The sequence below is a fragment of the Aspergillus ruber genome (genome assembly GCF_000600275.1).
Source record: "Aspergillus ruber CBS 135680 unplaced genomic scaffold scaffold00028, whole genome shotgun sequence".
NCBI classification, from domain to species: domain Eukaryota; kingdom Fungi; phylum Ascomycota; class Eurotiomycetes; order Eurotiales; family Aspergillaceae; genus Aspergillus; species Aspergillus ruber.
In genome coordinates, this window is record NW_024467324.1 from 360,882 (window position 1) to 375,178 (window position 14,297).

Below are 14,297 nucleotides of genomic sequence, written 5' to 3' on the forward strand. Positions count from 1 at the left end.
TGATATGGGGTGAGTTGTTATATGCTGTGGTATATCGAATGGCTTCGCTGATTTGCGCGGTGTGTTGGAAATGATTCACGTTATGCACTGCAATGGGTGCGCGGAGTACAGGCCGTGTACTATGAAGACATACTATACGGAGAGCGGGACTGACTTTTTGTGGTTGTGTGATGAGTGTTATGATAAGTATGCTTGACTTAGGTATGTGAATATTGATGTTGGTGTGGGTGCGGTGGTGCTAATGTTTGATTTCCGGGGATAGGGGGCGGATAAGCTTGAGTGGGATATCTTTGGACGAGTTGGAAGGTTGATATTGATTGTGCAACGGTGTGGTCGAGATAATGTTTATGATTGAATGATTCTTGTCAGGGTGTATTTGATGTGTGCAACGTAGCCGGTAGCCGCCGTATGACTGGGTTAGGATGCGATATTGCAATAGTGTTTAGAGCCACATGATAGTTCCGTCACCTGACCAGTTCCTGGTAGGATGCTAGCCCTAGGGTTTGAGTTTCAATAAGTGCCCGTTAACTGCAAAGACCATACCTCCGGGCTGTTGCATAACGTCTAACGGCGAGCCTCTGGATATCGACTGTCCCCAGGTCACGCATGGCTCCTGCCCTTCCACAATAAGTTCAGAATCGAGCTTTGTAGCATCTTCTTCGAGACCAGTCTCAAGCAAATAAAACTTGTATGACGTGAGACTATGACCTGGCACCCAAATAAGCCGCATGACTTACTCGCTGGCAGTCTTATCAGTTTGGCGGGGTAAGTAGAATGAAGAGAATGAAATGAAATTCCATTTTCTGTAAAAACACGCAAACCACCAGGGCGTATCGTAAACGCTAATGAAAGGACAAACCCATGTATCAGATCAACTGAACACGGTCAAACGCAGAAAATGGTATCCATATCAAACTCCAGTGCTCCTTGCAAAAAAAAAAAAAAAAATTCCAACCAATATATCCATCAGTAAAGCGCCTAACATATCTCATATCCATTTATTTTGTCCAATATTTATACAATTCTCACATCCTCGACGTCTCTTCCGTAGTGTCTACCACTCGTTCGTTAGTATACTCAAAACCCCAATCCTGAAAGGGGGTAACCCACAATTCGACTCTAAATCATTCGGCATCAAAGACTGTCGATGAAAGTTATAACGATTGCGCATGCGCACCGCCCGCATATACATCTCCTGGTCTCGGGTCGGTTCGTATCGCGTCCCTGATTCGCTTGGCGGGTATAATTGGCGAGTCAGTGCTGCCCCCATTGAAATAAAGGCGAGACAGCACACGATCACGATGACAATGACGGCGGAGTCGCTGAGCTTTTTTGACATGGCAATGGATGGGGAGGAGGGAAAAGCTCGGGGATTTCGGGGGGATGCGGGTCGCGGATTGTTTATTTGTGCAGAGTATAGAATGCGGGGTGTAGTTTCGTAGTGTAGGTTTAGTTTTTTCTAACGGGGATTTCTGCGGAAATGGCAGGAGGCAGAGAGGTTGGAAGAGACATGATATGAGGGAGACAGTGGTGAGAGAAAAAAGGAAGGCTGAAAGAAGAGAAAAAGAGCCCGATTTGTGAGGCAGCTGATCCCCGGTGCCGGATGGCGTCAGATTCTCTCCCATTGGTCCATATATTTTTGCTTGTGATAGGCCCGCAGAAACAGCACTGATTGGTCGCAAGGAACATACAGTGGCCGACAATTGGTCAGTGCATGGGGGCAGTGATTCGATCCAATCAAAAGTAAGCGCAGGTGGATCTGTATAACAATCTGTGACGGCTATTTTTGGGGAGCTTGTGGGATTTAGCCAATCAAAGTAAGCAAATGTAAAACCGGATGACAAAGCCCGCGTTTAGTGGAAGCTTGGCTGATGTGTTCCACGGGTTTGAGTGGAGCTTGTCAGGCACCATTTTTTGTCTCACTCGGCCAAGTCACGTTTTCCTTTTTCGGCTTGCATACTTACCACAGCCCCGGTGCTAGTTTCGGCCAAGCTCTATGTGTCAGATCTCAGTACATCCATTATATATTACCTCGTCAATAACTATACCGAAACAGAACATCCTCCTTGTCCGTCAAGTCTTCTCCAGCATAAGTCTCAGTTCCCGAATGCACACCCTGTTCCCTATCCCGTTTCCTATTTTCCAAATAGCAAAATCCCCAATACAAGCCTACCAGAAAGATAAACACACACCAACACGAAAGCCCCATCGTCACTCCGCTAAAAAACCTAGGCGCAGCGCTAGGTTCCCACAGCTGCGGACCAGCAATACACCCCACACAAAGCCCGATAAAGAAATACGTATTCACCATTGCACGTTTCGTATTGCCCTTTATATTCGATGCACTGAGACTCATGATCATGACTAGGATTCCAGGGTTGCACGATGCCAGCCACGAGGATGCAACAAGGCCCCATGTTGCAGAAAGGGGGAGCTTGAGGAGGAGGATGTTGCCGACTAGCGGGACAATCGTCACTAGGATCAGGACTAGGCAGCGGTATTTGGGGAGGACAGAGCAGCCGATCATGGCGACACAGAGCATTCCCAGGGAGATTGCGCCGGAGGGAGCGGTTAGGAGCATGGTCTGGAATTTGTCGTAATTTAGGCCGTTGATGAGGATTGTGCCGAACTGTGAGGTTAGTCAATGATTATGATAACGGGTGATATCATGGAACTCACGAAGATGACCGCACCGGGCATGCTGGCGATGAACCCGAAGAGCAAAATGAACCACGCCTTAGTATCAAACAGCGTCTCTCTCACTTGCGCCCACGAGAACTTGACCTTGTCTCCGCCCTCTCTATCCCGTTCCATCCGTTCGAGGACAATCTGCCGTTCCCGGGGTGTCAGGAACCAGGCCTTGTGCGGCGTCGATGGCATCGCGATGTAAAATACCACACCGAATACAGAAGTCAACGCCCCGCATAGCAGAAACAGAACCCTCCACGGTTCAATGCTCGGATGATGTATCTTTCCAATCCCGTACATGAGCAGACTACCGATGACCTGGGCTAGAGGGTTCATGCCGCCCCAGATGCCGACTCTGAGGGCGTGGTCTTCTTTCTTGTACCAGATGCTTGTGATGGTTACAAATGCGGGCGATACAGCACCTGTACGGTGTTAGTTGGAGATGAAGGGGAAATGAGGTGGGGTCCGCACCCTCTGTAACACCTAGGAGTACTCGGACGGCCGCGAACCCGGCAAAGTTCGTTGGAGCTGCTAGACACATGCATACTGCGCCCCATAGAACGCTGCTGTCGTTAGTGACAGGTTGGGAAATGGTTCGTCGTTACCCACATAGTAACCGCAATGAACCGTGTCAATGGAAGTCTACCCATAAGATAGATAAAAGGTCCTTCCGCGACCAGTTGTCCTGTTCAGTCAGAACCGAGTCATGATCGACCGAGATATGCATATACCAAAGTAAAATATCGAAGTACACCAAGAGTACTGCGACCCTTGCAAGCCGAGATCTTCAATGAGGCCAAAGACAGCTGCATATCCCAGGCTTAGTTTATCGAGGTCTGTTGAGCCGTTAGAAGTATCCAAGATGATACGAATCATGCTCTGTACATTGCAAGAAATAAACGATGCACATCTACGCATTCAGTCAACACTTGCAGAATCAATCATTTCTATGAATCTGGCTCACCATCGGCAGAATCACACAGTCAATCTTCCTCCGCACCCTCTTCTCATTATCCACCGAGCTATCTTCTCCCAGAAGAATCAGGACATCGGGATCACCATTGGCATGGTGCATCTTCTCGTTGCCCCCCGCCATTGTAATAGTCAGGTCTGCCGTTGGTGAAAGCAATCAAAATCAAAAGTGAAAATAAGCTTGAATCCTTAGCTATCAATTGAATTCGGTCCCTTTTGACAGCGCAAGGGATAGTGAATCGCGACTTATCTCACCGACACGGTTCAGCTGATGTTTGCTTTTGGTGGTGCCGGAATTTAACTGCTAGTGGTGATATTTTTCAGGCACTATTGCTGAACACACCAATATAATTGGGTAGCACAAGTGAACAGAGTTAGTGCTCCGGAGTAGAGAGCCTCAGCTACACCACGAGCGGATCGAGTTACAGGGTCTTCGGTCCTAGCCTTTCTGTAGCGGACGCTTCCATTCACGCCGGCCTGAAACTGTATAGTCGGAGAATGAACTGTCTCTAGGGGTGAAGAAAAAGCATTTGTGGTTGACAGCGATTATTTTTATTATCTCGGTCGGGTTTCTGATGAGAAGACCGCATTGCAGACATGTGGCACCGAGAGTATAATACAAACACTTAAATTTCGTTCATCGATTGCAGTTTTCTGAACATTGTATCTGCTAAGACCTGTTCGGCGAGTTTCTATTGTCTCCCAAATTGACGGTGTCGGGAGGATCCGGGTTTAACCGAGGTGCGGGACATCCCGGAATTCATCCATTCATCCATATATCCCGATCAGGACATTCGACTCCCATGCAACTTTTCTCTCCCAACTTAAATGCCTCCATCATGGTAACTAACGAACCCACAATCTCCTCCACTTCATCATTTCTCTCGTCCCTCTTCACCCGCCAACAACCACAACCACCACCACCAACACCAGCCTACCACAACCCTACCGATATCCCGGCTATCAAAAAGGCCCAAAAACACGCCAGCGGCACGCGCACAAAACAACTCATCCGCGCCGCAGAAAGAGACTACAATGATCCACCGGTTCCGGGCGAATGCTGCGGGAGTTCGTGTGATCCGTGCGTGATGGATTTGTGGAGGGAGGAGATGGGGGTCTGGAGGGAGAGGTGGGGTGGGAATGTTATTGAGAAGAAAGATGGATTGGATTGGTAAATGTGATGTTTTGTATATGTGTATATTAGATAGACTCCCAGGAGGAGCATTGTATATTGATTCGGAGAGGTTCAGAGGTTTGTTGGAGGGCACTAATGAGTCTCTCGATGTCTTCTTCCTTGTCCAGCTCGAATATCACCAGTTCCTTTAGAACAGGAATCTCCGGTGAATTAGCACCAGCCATCGCAGTCGGTGCTCGATGGATCCTATACCTCGCATACCCTCCATCTACTCCATCCAACAACCCTTGCATACCCTCCTCCCCCCCACCAATCTCAACAGTAACAATCCACCTCTTTCCTCCCTGCAATCCCTTCCCATCACCACCATTTACAGCAACATAATCCCTCCCCTCGAACACAATAAGCTCCCAAATCGATTTTCCCCCCGGAAGTACAGGGTGATGCGACGAGACCCGTTCCCGAATCGCCGGATCCCCCGTAAACGAGATGTCATTGAGTGGATAGAGTGTTAAAAATTGCCATTTTTGATTCCGTGGGTTTGTGGATTTGTAGCGATGCGCTGCGTTGGGGCTGCCTGGGATTGAGAGGAGTTCAGGGATGTGGACGGTGTCGTACCAGGTGTTGTAGGTTGTTGGCGTTAGGGAGGGGGATGTTATGGTTGTTAGGACGTAGAGGAGAGCGGACATTCTGGTGTGTGTGTAAGGTGATGAACGGAGAGGATTGGGGTGAGAAGATATAAAGGGTGAGATGTGGAATGTGGCATAATATAATATTTTTGCTTTCGGCTCTAGTTGTACAAACATATTTCATTTTCCAAACTCAAGAATAATCCTTCTTCAACTGCTCAACCGGGGGAAGAACACCTCCTTCCTCTAACATGCGGAACGCATTTTCAAACGAGTCCCAGGTATCTTCATACCCTGTCCAGCCCAAATTCCGCGCCTTGTTCACATTCCCTACACAACCCCATTCTCGTCCCAGAACAAACGTCAAAAAGTCCCATGTAGCCTTGTCCCATGCATCCTCATCTAAGTCATACTTCGACTGGACTGTTTTCCACGCTTCTTTAACATCGTCCCGCTGCGACCATTTCGCAGGGTCAATCGGGAGACACAGTGCCGGTGGTGTCTTGAGGATATGGTTATCGGCAATACCCATTTTCTGTGCATGAACAACAATCGGGTGCTTAGTCTTCATATCCATATTCGTTGACTGGTTGGCATACGCCCCCGTAGTCGAGGGACTGAACATATCCTCCGGGATCTTGCAACCGAAGCGCTCGGCCAACCGCGGCCATAGTTCCTGGAAAGACTGTGTGTCGCCATTAACGACGTTAAAGATGTTGTTCCCAGCACCCGGAGCCGTAGAAGCCCAGAGACAGAAACGCGCATGTAGCTCAGCGGATGTCCAACAGTTGTACACAAAGTAATTTTTCTTGTTACCAGGAAATATCAGCTTCGACCCAGGCTGCATCTTGCAGATCGTTGCATATAACCCCAATGACGCAGCCTCATTCATAAAGTTCCCCTTCGCATACCCAATAACATCATTAGGAAGCGTACAAATCCACTCCCAACCACCCCTTGCCGCAGCGTCCTCGATAATTTTCTGCTGCACATAATAAAAGTTTGACGGCCACTTCACACCCCCAATACCCCCCTCCAGCCTCGGATCCGTCTCAACAAGCGGTTGTTTCGGCATCCCTAAATGCACACCATAGTGCTTAAACCCGCACGTCAGAATAAACCGCTTAAGCTGCTTAATCGCACCCGTGAAATCCAACGCTTTGATAAAATTCTCTAATAGCGCGCCGTTAACACGTGCCGCTTCTTCTTCATCGGATTTGGCTAGATACGCGCAGAAGTAGATGTAGTCTGCTGAGATGCCGGAGAGGCTGTTGGCCATTGAGGAGGCAGAGTCTTGGAGGTCGAGGTGGGCATGTTGGATTTTGGGGTGTTGGGTTCCTGGTTGACTGCGGGAGAGGGTATAGATCTTTGTATATGATGGATCGTTGATTAGGTGGCGGACGATGGCGGCGCCCGTGAGGCCTGTATTGTTGTAGTTGGCGCTGGGGGGTTATCAATTGGGGTACGAGATGAATGGAGCTTACCTGTTGCGCCGGTTACGATGGCTGTTGGCATTCTGTTCTGTGTACTATGGACAAGGTGGATATTTTATAAATGGACATTTGAAGTTGATGTTCGATATATCTCAGTTCTATATATCAATGGCATCGATGTTGATATTATCGTGACGTCACGTTCACAACCAGTTATTACCATGTCGAAAAAGGAAATCCGATAACGTTGGAGTTCTGAATTTCAAATCAATCGATTAAACTGAATAAACAGGCTTCCGTGCTGTGGTGGCATGGCAGCGCTCCGTATTGATGCCCCTCGGGGCGTGTACCGAATCTCTCCGTATACTCGGCCTGTCAAGTCATTCGGAACTAGCACACTTTTTGCTAGCGTTTCAACTGAAAAAAAAAATAAAATAAATAAATAGATGCCCGCTATACACTTCTATCCTTTCCAGATCCTCCTACGAACAAAGAACTCATCCTGAAAACCAAACACAGCACCTCGACCCCACCGACTCCCCTTCCACATCCACACCTCTGCATCCATCTTCTCAATTATAGAAACCCCGCCAGTAGCCCGAATTCTAATCCTCCCCAATCCATGTCCATAACGCGCTCACTTAAGCGCCAGATCATCCCCGGCTACACGTCCTCTTCCCGCGGCCGTGTTTAAGCGCCGACACTTGTTAATCGGCCTATCATGTTCATTATTGACTCCAAAAAATATATGAGGAAGCCAATGTAACAGAATTGGATGCTTGTGTGTTTGTAGATGCATGGGCCAATTGGGAATTAGGCTAGAAGATTAAGATCATGGTACTGGTAGGGGTGGGGGTTAGTTGGGGCTTGGTGAGAGTGGGTCTGAATGAGTGTTTTGGGCGTTGCAAAGGGGTCGATACTTGAGGGCGTTGATTATTATAAAATATGGGCTTATGTGGAGCTGTATAGAAAATTGAAGTACATATAAGGGTGGCCTATTCCGATTAAAATCAAAGTATTAGCAGTAATTAAAGCATTTAATCAATTTAAACATTTTTCTACTAAATTTTCTTTCTTTTTTTTTCTCAGTTTTTCTTCCCAAAATTGCATTGTACCTTAAATTACCAAGATGGCTGGAATGAGCAATAAGGATGCACCTCTCCGTCTGCTCTCTCTTGGTATGTTTAGCTAACACCTTTGCCAATTCTCGAATTCGAGTACTAATTGCCTCAGATGGCGGTGGTGTCCGCGGTGTCAGTGAGCTCATTATCTTACAACAATTGATGCTCAACATCCAAAAAAATTACCGTCTCCCAGTTACCCCCAAGCCCTGTGAAGTGTTTGACATGATTGGAGGCACCAGCACCGGAGGACTCATTGCAATCATGCTGGGCCGACTTCAGATGTCCGTAGATCAGGTCCTCGACGAATACACCGTTCTGTCGAAGGATGTCTTTGGGGAGTCAAAGGCCACTCTGAATGGGCGATTCAAAGCGACAAATCTGGAGAATGCCATTCGGGGCATGATTCAGCGATACGGCGAGGGGGGTCCGAATGCGAAGCTCTTTGCACCGGGTAACCATTGTAAAGCGTGAGTTTTACCACAACCTTAATTTCAATATATTTGACTAACATTATACAAGGTTTGTGGTTTCTAAAGACGCCAGTAACGTCTCTGGACCTGCTCAGCTGTACAGATCGTACACAACTGGTAGCCCCGATGACCATCTCGATGTCACAATTTGCGAAGCTGCACGAGCAACATCCGCTGCACCTACATTCTTCAAACGTCAAGAGATAGACCATCAAGGACAGACCCACGAGCTTGTCGACGGTGCAATGGGAGCCAATAACCCCACGAGATTGCTGATCGCAGAGGTCCAGAGTGTATTCCCTCCCAGCAAGGGCGTTTCCTGCATCGTCAGCATCGGGACCGGGAAGAAGGATATCAGCGATGTCAAGGCTCCCAGCCTCTTCCAGCGTATTGTAATGCCGGGCGTTCCATTTTCTGCATTGCGCGCCATGAAAGATATTACTACTAATTGTGAAGCTGTGTCTGAGGAGTTGGAGCGCAGGTTTTACGACACACCGAACTTGTACCATCGGTTCAATGTGGAGCATGGACTGGAAAAAATTGGGCTGGATAAATATAAGCAGTTGGGCGTCATCAAATCGAAAACGATTCAGTATTTGCAGGAAGTTCTTGTTGAGAAAAAAGCGGAGCAGGCCTCATTTTCTTTGCTTGATAATGCGGTTGTGAATACTACTGTCGAGGGGTTGGGGTTTTGAATGGTGAAAAATTTTGTCTTTTTCTATTGATTGCTTGTACGGAGTACTAAGCACGGAGTATACGGGGTTATTCTCAATTCATGATATCTAGGTATATATGCCTAAGCCTTGAGTGTCGGCTGTCTGGTCATGCAATACAACTGTTTTCGTTAGCATCAATCAAGTCCACCATAGTCTTAGCATGCTCACCTTGCAAGCGTCCCGCTCATCAACACACTCAATCTCCTTGACTAGATCAAACCCCAGCTTCTCATAGATCTTAAGATTGGGCATGCCCTTCGAACTTTCCAAATAACACGGAACCCCCTCCCGATCCGCCCTCTCTGTAACAACATCCACCAACATCCGTCCAACGCCCATCCCCCTCATCTCCGAATCAACCGCAATCACATTACAAAAGTAATACCCCCTCGGATCAACCCACACCTCATCATGGGTCTCCTTCTGCACATCCTTCCAAATATGGTATCGACGCAGATTCAAACCCCCGCGACCAAAGTAGCGCACGTTAAACAGGAATTGGCGGAAAGACAGGATCCATTCCTGCGTCCACTCGGTCCAGCTTTCGGGTTCGCTAGGTGGGTGGGGAGGGAACCACCAGCAGACACCTACGATTTTAGGCGTAAGGATGGGAATTGGTACTTTCTGGTCTGGATCGGGGGAGTATTTGGCGACGTAGATGGGGGCTTTGCAGTTAATACCGTAGCGGAGGTGGGCGGAGAGGGAGGCTGCGTTGCGGTGTATGTTTAACTGTCCTATTTTTTTAATACTCGTTGCTACTTCTGCAATATTCTGTGGAGGTGCTGTACCTTGGACGGATTGAAAATCCATTGGAAATATGGATCGTCAGCAAAGGCCCTCTGGATGCACGCTACGGCGGCAGGGATATCAGCAGTGGTGATCGGAAGCACTTCGATAGCCATGTTGAAACGGATGTCTTCAATAATAATTATAATTTGATTTAGAATTATTACTAGGTCTGTGGATGGGTTGCGATAAAGCAATTGTGTAAACGTGCGAGTGGTTTCGGAGGGGGTTGGACGACATCGATATCGCCATCTATACTTCGGGGGAAACCGAGGTCCAATAATCCCGGTATCGAGAGACGATCGATCGTTGAGGGTTGCAATTGACAATACTGAAGTCTGAGTTGCTGGGAGAAAAGAAACAAAAAAGTCCGAGAGAAAGCGAAGCATAGCTTTATACCATGAACCGCTGCCATCCCTTCCAGGCAGGCCCATGCGGGCAGGTTACACTGCGAAACGCAGCGTGACCCTTTGCAGCGAGTGGTCTGTAAGACAGCGCAGCCTGGACGTGGAGACTGAATGTTATTGGTAGAAATAGTTCGAGGCGAGTTCGGATCGCCGCGGAGGTGTCGAATCAGGAAGGTCGTCGCGGTCTTATCGATACGAGCTGCATCGTGATAATCATTGGTCATTTTTATCGGTAGGCGTATCAGTGCTGTTGTTCTATTCAAAGGTATGCCGACATGGTCTAACTATGCGAAATGCGGAGTAGGGTATTTTGGTCGTTGTTGCTCAAGTACACATACTTCCCAATTTGGAATACCCCACGCCGCTAACCTTAACGGGTTGGTCCATGCGCAACCCTAATCTGATAATCGTAGCAGATCTATGGTTTTGAGTAACTTTGAAAGATGATCAATAGACTATTGTTGTCCAGAAGAGCAGAGCATCAATAGTTCAGGCCCAAGTCGTATCAAATCTAGTGTGGTTCACCGCTATTTGGACCGCGCTGCAGTAGCTGGCAGTTCACTGGTCTATCCCTACTCTCATCATTGCGCGTTCACAAGAACAGCTATGGCTGCAGAGCTGCAGCCCAATGATGTTCATATCTGCTGGCCTCGCTCGTAGTGCTAGATACTTAATCTCTGTTGATTGGCCACTTCCGGAATGCGGATGTCCCAGGGAAGCAGATCTTCTGGTACCGGGCATGCTGAGCATACATCGTTCTTCGTCTGGCTATAAACCTAACGTATAGTTTCGGGTACGTAAAATCCACATTATAACCACGTTGCTGCGTTGAGTTTCAATCATGATGATATTCTTCGGCAGAATGTTTCAAACAAGTTGGTTTGCTTGGTTCCTAGTTTTTATATATCCCGTCGATCCGTCACTTCGCAGTACACTTCGAGACCTCGTTATATAAACGACCATGGAGTATGGCAAATCATAGAATATGGATGCTCAGATAACATAATTCTTGAAGGATTCGTTCCCTATCAACCGCATGATCATGTCATGTGACAAAATCGGGAAATTCCTTTGAAACCTTTTGCTGTAATCGGCACGCTTTCCTGTCAATGCCACCAAACAAGATTGCCCTTTCTCAGCTTCCACACTCCTTGCCAATACCGAAAGACCGATTAACGAACATGGTCCAGACATACTACCGCCGGCCATGCTCCCTACTCTGGTTTTCCGCTATCCAATTGACCCTCATCGTCATTTCTATAATCCTACTTGCCTTGAGCATTTACCCTTGCCTTGCATTCTGAATATTACTACTATCAGTATAAACAGTGTTCCCAGAGCACTGTTTGGCCTGGGAACCTGCTACAAAACCAAGACGACGCTGGATGATGGGACGGTGGTTCGCGTGAAGAGGCCGTTTATTGGGCTCAAGTCGCATGAGAACCTGGTTGGGCTGACGGGACGGTATAAAGTGAGAATTGATGGATGGCGATGTGAGAAGGCTTTGATACGGATTTAAAGCCGTTTTAAATGCAATGACTTTATCTATGGTTCTGCAACTGGTGATGCGGGGATGCGGATACTGCGGAAATCTCGGGCCGCAATCATTGTGACATATGCAACCATCTGCAAACTGAGCCGCCGTTGATCTTTCGACTTTATGCGTGTTGCTTTAGGTCCCAACACCTTATCAATTGCTTATTCTATTCCAGGAAACACTGTTACTATCTCGGAACCGGTGCTGTAGTGACGGGTCCGATTTCTTAGCATTCGGGCATCTCGACATCTCTCACCCCGCTGCGGAATACTCGATTAAATGCCTCCAGAAATGCAACGCCTCCGCTCCAAGATAGCCTGTCAATCATGTCGCGAACGCAAACGAAAATGCGACGGCAATCTCCCCTGCAGTTATTGCCATCGCCTCGAGCACGAGTGCTTCTACGGCCCAACCCGCCGCACCAAAAAGACCGCGCACAGGTTGCACCAACACTCCACTGATATCAATTCTCCCGAATCCCCAGATTATGACGGCAAAGACCCACAGCTCCAGCTCCTCGAGGCGAACTCGCCAGCTGTCTTTGTCCGGCAGCTGGCGCTGAAAATGAATGCCACTAATGCGCCGATATTGAACTGCTATGCGTGGAATCTCGGGTTTGATCGGGAGATCGCGTGCTTACCGCAGGTTTCGTGTATCACGGAGATACTGTCATTGTCGGAAATGCATGAGTTGGCGGCTATTTACTTTGCGCATGTTGCGCCTGTATATGACTTTGTTGATCGGAAGGTGGTAGATGAGGCGACCATCAAGAGGTGGTCGAATGGGTTTCCGTATGATCAGGCAGATTCGATGCTGCTGGGGATTGCAGCCCTCGGGTGCCTCTTTGGCCATCGGTCTGCAGGAGTTGAAATGCAACTAGTACACAGTGCGCGTATCGTACTCGAGTATTCCAGCCAGCTAGCCACGCCAGAATTCGACCATGTAGTAGGCTGGCTACTACGAGTCATATACCTGCGTGTGACCAGCTCCCCGCACGCAACCTGGATGGCCAGCTGTACACTAATGCATCTTATCGAAACAACAAAACTGCACTTCGACTCCGCAACCGACTCCATCCTCGCGCAATCGACCGGGCCACGTATACACCCCGAGCGCCGTCGCAAAGTGTACTCTGTTGCACAGCTCTTCAACACCTGGGTCTCCCTCGACTGCGGAAAATCCCAAGTCGAGCTCCGGGGCGCATCATCAGCGTTACCCGAGACAGGCTGGACAGTCGAGCAGCGCGAAATATGTCGAATTTCAGCGCTCCTCGGTCCAGAAATTTATCGCGACATAGTCGAACTTGAAAGCGAACTTGTTGAGCTCTGTAAACTAAGTCCGACGCAGCCTATGCTTAGGCTAATCCAATGTAATGTCGGGCTGTGTATCTACCGCCGCTTCCGCGCTCTGGGCCGCGTTATGTCTGAAGAGTCCCTCGACTCAATCGTGAACCTAGCACATCACAGTCTGAAAGCAGCCGAAGAGCTAGCCGGAATATCCTCGCCGTGGTGGCATATTTTGAACATTCCCTTTCAGATAGTCTGCGTGTTGTTAGTTATTGATCATCCACAGGCGTTGGTTATGCTACCTGATGCTTTGCAGACGCTTAGGTCGGTGGCAGATCACTATCAAACCGGGATGACGAGGGAGGCATATGAGATTGCGGTATTCCTGGTAAATCAGCAGCGAGAGAGACGTATGCAAGCATTGAATAGTTTGGATAGTGCACTCCGGGGACATGAGAGCAGTGACAGGACGTTGAACATGGGCAAATGTGTTGACGATCGCTTATTTCTAGAGGATCTCCTATAATCATTTCTATGTATCTATAATTCTATATCAATATCTCCATAACAACTCTCACACCGACAAGAATCACATTCAACAACTCAAGCCTTAGTCAATCTCTCCTCCATCTCAGGCCTAACCTGTCTCTTCTCCCTCGCATCAACCCCCAACCAAAGCAAATCCGGTCGACTATAATGCCCATGCACATCCAGCATCGCCTTGACATTGAGAATCTCATTGAAGTCTAAGTCCGCAACAAGCAGACCCTCTTCCTACTCACCAAAGTCCTCAGTCAATTTGCGACCGTCAGGAGCAATAATGGAAGCGCAGCCACCACTATCTATATGGTAGAGCTTGCCATTACCGAGATTCATGCGGTCGACGCCGCGCTGGGTGAAGGAGGACGAGAGAATTACGAAGGTGTTGCCTTCAATGGCGTGCGTTGTTGAGAGGTTGTGGGCGCCTGGATGATTAGCTTGTGCTGCGCATCTTTAAAGCGAGGAGCCGTAGGAAAGGGGAAAGAAAAACATACCCTCCCGACACTGCGACCACAACGCACTCTGCGGCGGAAACGACGCATGGTAATTCATCGGCGGCCATGCCGCAACACGA

At 48.3% G+C, this 14,297-nt stretch overlaps 7 protein-coding genes across 7 annotated transcripts; 3 read left to right on the plus strand and 4 right to left on the minus strand.

The window, feature by feature from the left end:
* Positions 1-2,035: 2,035 nt before the first annotated feature.
* On the minus strand, positions 2,036-3,763 carry EURHEDRAFT_463062 (pantothenate transporter; the record flags this gene model as incomplete). Its single annotated transcript, XM_040784849.1, has 7 exons — positions 2,036-2,629; positions 2,680-3,110; positions 3,160-3,251; positions 3,298-3,373; positions 3,420-3,524; positions 3,574-3,598; positions 3,653-3,763. The coding sequence occupies 7 exons, from the start codon at positions 3,761-3,763 to the stop codon at positions 2,036-2,038; spliced, it is 1,434 nt and encodes a 477-aa protein (XP_040635977.1).
* Positions 3,764-4,521: 758 nt separating this feature from the next.
* EURHEDRAFT_388956 (uncharacterized protein) lies at positions 4,522-5,484 on the minus strand (the record flags this gene model as incomplete). Its single annotated transcript, XM_040779758.1, has 1 exon — positions 4,522-5,484. The coding sequence occupies one exon, from the start codon at positions 5,482-5,484 to the stop codon at positions 4,861-4,863; it is 624 nt and encodes a 207-aa protein (XP_040635978.1). The 3' UTR covers positions 4,522-4,860.
* Positions 4,584-4,814, plus strand: EURHEDRAFT_422387 (uncharacterized protein; the record flags this gene model as incomplete). Its single annotated transcript, XM_040783353.1, has 1 exon — positions 4,584-4,814. A coding segment is annotated over one exon (231 nt), but the record flags the coding sequence as incomplete, so codon positions are not given.
* Positions 5,485-5,554: 70 nt separating the features above from the next.
* On the minus strand, positions 5,555-7,097 carry EURHEDRAFT_415717 (SDR family oxidoreductase). Its single transcript, XM_040782771.1, has one exon. The coding sequence runs from the start codon at positions 6,701-6,703 to the stop codon at positions 5,618-5,620; it is 1,086 nt and encodes a 361-aa protein (XP_040635980.1). The 5' UTR covers positions 6,704-7,097; the 3' UTR covers positions 5,555-5,617.
* A 795-nt stretch (positions 7,098-7,892) lies between these two features.
* Positions 7,893-9,318, plus strand: EURHEDRAFT_388958 (FabD/lysophospholipase-like protein). Its single transcript, XM_040779759.1, has 3 exons — positions 7,893-8,035; positions 8,091-8,448; positions 8,501-9,318. Exons 1-3 carry the CDS (start codon positions 7,987-7,989, stop codon positions 9,144-9,146), a joined length of 1,053 nt encoding a protein of 350 aa, XP_040635981.1. The 5' UTR covers positions 7,893-7,986; the 3' UTR covers positions 9,147-9,318.
* EURHEDRAFT_415719 (GNAT family N-acetyltransferase) lies at positions 9,109-10,427 on the minus strand. The gene is made up of 3 exons (XM_040782772.1): positions 9,956-10,427; positions 9,336-9,896; positions 9,109-9,286 (listed from the first exon to the last, which is right to left on the minus strand). Exons 1-3 carry the CDS (start codon positions 10,067-10,069, stop codon positions 9,248-9,250), a joined length of 714 nt encoding a protein of 237 aa, XP_040635982.1. The 5' UTR covers positions 10,070-10,427; the 3' UTR covers positions 9,109-9,247.
* A 1,761-nt stretch (positions 10,428-12,188) lies between these two features.
* On the plus strand, positions 12,189-14,156 carry EURHEDRAFT_517844 (Zn(II)2Cys6 transcription factor; the record flags this gene model as incomplete). The annotated part of the gene is made up of 3 exons (XM_040786601.1): positions 12,189-13,644; positions 13,949-13,976; positions 14,096-14,156. The coding sequence occupies 3 exons, from the start codon at positions 12,189-12,191 to the stop codon at positions 14,154-14,156; spliced, it is 1,545 nt and encodes a 514-aa protein (XP_040635983.1).
* Positions 14,157-14,297: the final 141 nt, after the last annotated feature.